The sequence below is a fragment of the Amphiura filiformis genome, chromosome 17, assembly GCF_039555335.1.
Source record: "Amphiura filiformis chromosome 17, Afil_fr2py, whole genome shotgun sequence".
In the NCBI taxonomy this organism is placed as follows: Eukaryota; Metazoa; Echinodermata; class Ophiuroidea; order Amphilepidida; family Amphiuridae; genus Amphiura; species Amphiura filiformis.
Window position 1 is genome coordinate 5,303,219 of NC_092644.1, and position 6,252 is coordinate 5,309,470.

The 6,252-nt window shown below is 42.5% G+C and overlaps 1 protein-coding gene across 1 annotated transcript; it reads left to right on the top strand.

The window, feature by feature from the left end:
• The first annotated feature begins 2,776 nt into the window (after window positions 1-2,776).
• LOC140138338 (uncharacterized) lies at window positions 2,777-3,578 on the top strand. Its single transcript, XM_072160244.1, has 2 exons — window positions 2,777-3,138; window positions 3,275-3,578. Exons 1-2 carry the CDS (start codon window positions 2,777-2,779, stop codon window positions 3,576-3,578), a joined length of 666 nt encoding a protein of 221 aa, XP_072016345.1.
• The last annotated feature ends 2,674 nt before the right edge of the window (window positions 3,579-6,252 follow it).

Consider the following 6,252-nt stretch of genomic DNA (forward strand, 5'->3'; position numbering starts at 1 on the left):
TTCCACTCAGGTATTCAATTATATCCGACAGCCCAATAGTGCTGCGTGTCCACACGTAATTACTATTACCGGACGTAACGTTTCGATCGGTCTTAACAGCTCTTAACTCTGGTCATCTTCAGCCTTAAATTGTCGAATTTAAAGCACATTACGTCGGATAGGCCTATAGTAATTTTTTTTATATCCGACGCTCATTCACACTGCCACTTATATCCGATACTATTACCGACGTAATTTAAGTCCGGTAATACATATCAAAACGTTGGGGTACCCTAAGCGCCATTGATCGTTTTCTTATTTCATTCCATTACAACCATCCATTGACATCAACAAAAATCAGACATTTTCTCAAAATATTTGTATTACTAAAATCATAACTTCGAAATTATTAGTCCTATATCATGCTTCTTTACACCACAAGAATCGTGAGAATGTCCTGCAATTTATGATTGTATCGAAAATAATGTAGATGATATTGTTCACTCGCAAATAATTTTTATTCACCTTCACCTATGCATTAATAATGCTTCATTCTCTGCTGCGATCCGCGTTTTTCAGCTTTTTCACTGATTTTCTACGTATTTTGACCATTTATCTCAAAGCATTTCAACGTCATGACACCATTTTTATGCCTGCTTCCTGGTATCCAATTGGAGCTTGGGATGTTTCCAAACTTATCATCTAAGAAATAATCTGATTTGTCAAGTAACTCACTCGCAAACAGCGGAAAAACTAAAAAACTAGTATTGAACTTTTATGCAGCAACAGCCAAATCACCTCTGCGTGAACCAGATATCATTGGTCTTTCCGCACTCTGTATACAATCCGTGCAGTGCAGCGGTTGGTATAGTGAGATTTCAAAAAGGTTAAGACTGGTAACATGAGCCTGCACAGAAAGATATGCACAGATCTCGGTTTGACCTTGTGATCCCTATAAAGAGTGTTGGAAATAAGTAATAAGTCGCAGTTTGTGAAGGGTCTATCACAGCTAAAACGTTTTGATATGGTCCGACTGTGTGAACACGACGAGTCGGCAATAGCTCTATGTCCGACGTGTTTATATCCGAGCTATTACCGGTCATAACTAACCGGAAATGGTCAGCAGAGCTAATGTCTCCTTCTCTTGCCAGTTCATTCCTCTATTGCGTTTGATATTCGCACCTGCATCCATTTTGTTTTATCTCTCACTGGTCACACTATTTATACTCTGCTTCAAATCAGTTGCGCGAGTGATTTAATTTAACCCGGAAGTGTTCTTCACGCTGAATCACGCAGAAAGGTGAAAGGTCACAGTTATATCCGACAGCCCAAAAGCGCTGTTCAGTGTTCACACGTAATTACTATTACCGATCGTAACGTTTCGATCGGTCTTAACAGCTCTTAACCCTGGTCATCTTCGGATTTAAATTGTCGGATTTAAACCACATTACGTCGGATCTAGTTATATCCGACGCTCATTCACACTGCCACTTATACCCGATACTATTACCGACGTAATTTAAGTCCGGTATTAAGTGGTTTAAGTCCGACTGTGTGAACAAGGCTACAGTCATGAAAATAACTATAGATACTTGACAAGACCATTAGTACTACTAATAGTAGCCCAGTTCTGAACCTTTTCATTGATCATTCATAACAATAGGTATCTGATGGATCAGTGAAGATAAGAAGGGATTATAATATAGGCCTATCCGTAACCTTGATATTATAGTACATCTCGAGGAAAAAGTGCAATGGACATGTTTTCATTTTATGTTTCAAATATCCCGCGCATGAAAATTGAGTATTTAACCCAAAAATGAAAATGGAACAATTTATTGGAAATCTGTTTTAACAGATTTTTTGACATCTTTTTCTGCACTGTATTATACCTAAATTAAGAAATTTGATAAATATTCAAAGAAAAATTCAAAGTCGGTGGGTGACAGGCTTAAAAGTCACAGGAGTGACTAAAAGGATGTGCACGTATAAGCCAGGTCATAGGGGTAAGTGATGCGTCTAGTGCGTATGTAGTTGTAGTTGTAGAAGTAGTTGTAGATGCATGCTCCTCCTTCTTTCCCCTGTCTGTCTAGTTCTTTTTTCCCTTCCTTCTTTTATCTAGTAGCATAACTCTCAACCTCTGATCAATTGCAACCGAAGCCGCTGGCTAGCCTTCGGGTGAAAAGAAGAGCCGAGTGTGTAAGTCTCTTCCTGCCAGTACATAGCCTCTCCTTACTCAAGACTCCTACATGGCCTCCCAGCGGTCACCGATGGTAACTGGTCATCTTGCGATTTCCAGGCTAGCATGTAGGGGATCTCGGAGCAGCTAAGGGCCCCAGAGGTGCAGTACGTATGGCCCACCAGCGAGTGGACACGCCCTGGTACTCACCATCCTTAGCCACTGATTGAAACATGACAGTGTGAGTGGAGGAAACCTTCTAGATTCAACAGTCTCTGCTAAGGTTCAACAGTCATCGTGTTTCCGTGGGAGAGGCGATCCACCCTTTAACTAGTGGACCTCGGCTGCTACCCACCTGCCCAATAAGCAGGAAACTGTCTCGGCTCCATTTATGGACCGGGGAAGCTGCGAATGGCCCAGCAAGCCTGCAGCTGATAAACTACCGCTCAAAGTAAACAAAGGAAATGTAAACGGACGGATTCAAATGGAAAACGACACGGAACTGTTAAAAGACAACGAAATAGCCCAACGACTAGGACTGCAACATGGAATGTCAGTGGAATTGGACAGAAGGAACCAGAGATTGTTGAAACAATGCAGAGGTATAGCATCTCAATCATGGGAATATCTGATACAAGACTTAAAGGAAAAGGCATGAAGGAATCGCACAACGACTATGTACTCATCTGGTCTGGAGTGGACAAGAACAAAAGAGCCGTCCATGGAGTGGGTTTCTACCTACACCCAGAATTAGCTAAGAACATTATGGAAGTTGACTACATATCCGAAAGAATAATCAGACTCAGAATACAACAAGAGAAAGAGGTTACAACATACATCCAAGTGTATGCTCCATGCAATGATTCCTACTCAGATGAAGACAAGGATACATTCTTTGAAGAGTTATCTGATGTTATAAACAGTACAAAGAATCAGGATATGCTGGTGGTAAATGGGAGACATGAATGGACACGTGGGAAGTGAACGATCACCTTGGGAAGATTACCTAGGACCCCACAGTGCACCAAACACAAGTCGGAACTACAATGGACAACTCATCTTGGAACTTTGTGCCCAACATGATCTCTTTGTCACAAACACATTCTTCCAACATAGGAGTAGCCAAATATTCACATGGTACAAGTGGAATGACCTCACCAAAGCTTCTCAGCTTGACTTCATCCTCATTAGAAAGACAGATCGATGCAAAGTGAATGACTCTAAAGCAATGCCAAACATCCACATAGATACTGATCACAGACCAGTCATGATGGAAACAAGTGCCAGGAGAAGACCACGGCCAAATAAAAGGCAGCAACCTGAGACAATAAACCTCAGAAAATTAGCAGAAGAACCTGTGAAGGCAGCCATCGAACAACAGATGGATCAGCTATTCCAAAAACTACCAGATCAGGAATGAAATACAGAAGAAGAGTGGGCATGGTTCAAAGATGCTCTAACAGACACCCTTAAAGCAAACTGTGGGACTAAGAAAAGAAAAACAGGACAAGTGAAAGGGACATCCTGGTGGAATGACACGGTCAAAGCAGCAACCAAAGAGAAGAAAAGACTCTTCAAGAAATGGTCCAAAAGCAACCTGGAAGCAGACTACAACGAGTACAGGGAAGCCCGGCGTAACTGCAAGAAGACTATCAAAGAAGCCAAAGACCAGTCTTGGAAAACATAGGGGGAAGATCTGGCAGAAAAATCAAGTAGCTCAAGCAGAGAGTTCTTTAAAGCAGTTAAAGCCTACAAACAGCGGGACGAGCCTTTTGACCCAACCGCCATCATAAACGACAAGGATGGAAACCCCCTCACAGACAGCTGCGAAATCACCAACAGATGGGGAGAATACTTCGAAGATTTGCTCAACCCAAGCGGTGACGGTGACAGACAACAGCAGCAGCCTTCCATCCTCGGTTCCAAGAGGAAGTTGATCCACCCATACTCCAGGAGGAAGTCAGAAATGCCATTAAAACCAGTCCCAAAAACAAGGCAGCTGGAATTGATGACATCACAACAGAAGCCATACGTGCTTGTGGAGATACAGGAGTCAAATGGTTGACAAGAGTGTTCAACAGGGCTTGGGAGGAGCGAGCTGTACCCGATGACTGGCAACGTGCAATAATTGTCCCCATCTGGAAGAAAAAAGGGAGTAAAAGAGATTGTAGCAAATACAGAGGAATCTCTCTGCTCAGCCATACTGGGAAGATTTATGGAAAGATCTTAGAGAAACGAACACGACCAGTTGTTGAACATCAGCTGAGCGAAGCGCAGTTTGGGTTCAGGAAGAACAGAGGGTGCACTGATGCCATATTTGCTCTGAGACCGCTGTGCGAAAGGAGTATTAAGTACAACCAAGATCTGTACACTATATTCATAGACCAAGAAAAGGCGTTTGATCGAGTAAACAGAGATCTACTCTGGACTGTGCTAGAAGACTACGGTGTAAAAGGGCAACTACTGGACAGTGTGAGAGCCATCTACAGGGACAGCCTCTGTACTGTCAGGACAAGGACAGGACTCACCAAGTGGTTTCCTGTGAAGTCAGGTGTCCGACAAGGATGTGTCCTCTCGCCCCTCCTGTTCCTCATTTTTATGGACAGGATCACCCAAGAAGCAAATCTAGATGAAGAAGCTCTCAATGAACTACTGTTTGCAGATGATCAATGTCTCATCCACCAAGACAGCCTTAGCTTACAAAACCACACCAACAGACTGCACGCAACCTGCCAGAAGTATGGCATGAGCATAAGCATCCCAAAGACAGAAACCATGCTGATCAGCCGATCCCAAAAGACCTTGGACATCAAGATTGACAACACAACCCTCCAGCAATCAAAGGAGTTTAAGTACCTGGGCAGCATCTTTACTGAAGACGGGAAGATAGACCGAGAAATTGAAACCAGATGCCAGAAAGCAAACAACATCACCTTCATGCTTGGGCCTATACTTTCCCACCCAGCTGTGCCAATGGATGCAAAAAGAACAATCATCAATGCAATCTATACTCCGACTCTCTGCTACCAGGCACAAACATGGGCTATGAACAAAAGACTGAACGGAAGATCACCACCTGTGAAATGAAATGCCTACGAAAAGCTGTAAACAAGACACGGCGGGACAAAATTAGAAATGAAGTCATCAGAGACATGGTTGGCACCAAGCCTATGCTAGACCAGATTAAGCCATCGCATCAAATGGTTTGGGCATCTTATGCGCATGCCCACAAATCAACCAGCCCTGCGGACCTACAACAGCAAACTGTCCGGTACCAAGCCTGTAGGAAGACCAAGAAGAAGATGGATTGAGGGGTCAAGAAAATCCTGACAAGGCACAATACCAACCTGACAGATGCTACCCATGCAGCCCAAGACAGACGTCCCATCATTTCCCCGCGACTCTGAGAGGAACAAACGGAGGACAAAAGTAAAGTAAGTTCAAAGAAAATAGGGCCTATAGGTCATCCAAAAAATTGTGATTTTTACACATTTTGGGGCAAAAAAGGAAAAATAAGCAAAAATATCAAAATCTGTCTAACAGTTTCATTCATCAAGTCATAACAAACGGCCTACATGCTTAATTTCTAATAAAATATTGAAATTGTGAAAAATATAGGTATTTATTGATTTTCATGTTTTTTCTTGCAAATATGCTAATAATATGCAAATTATGAAATTGCAAAATAAAGTTTCTAGGCTACATAGCATACATCTTTCAAGTATGATGTTCAAAATGACAGACATCAAAAAGAGATTCGATGAAATGTAAAGGTGTAGTAACAATTTTGGCATGGACTGTCTGCTTAGGCAAAGTACGGTAAGTTGAGCTGTAAATCATAAAGTGATGAAGCACAGTAATTGGTACCGGGGTAGTATGTACCCTTGCAACACAAATTGCACGGTGTTTCTTTATGCAAAATGAAACTATGCAAAATATCATACTTGGTAAGTATGTAGAATAGAATGCTACACCCGATGCTACACCGGCTGATTTTTGATAAGCTCCATGTGAACGTGGAATGACCTACACCGCCTGGCCTGGCTACCTCAGAGCACTTTTGAAGAGCGCCATCATACGCCGACGATGCGCCA

Bases quoted from the DNA above. Each gene is read 5' to 3' on its own strand.
- LOC140138338 (XM_072160244.1), top strand. From the start codon at position 2,777: ATGGGAATATCTGATACAAGACTTAAAGGAAAAGGCATGAAGGAATCG. The intron at 3,139-3,274 runs GTGAACGATCAC...CTTCCAACATAG, and splicing joins CATGAATGGACACGTGGGAA to GAGTAGCCAAATATTCACAT.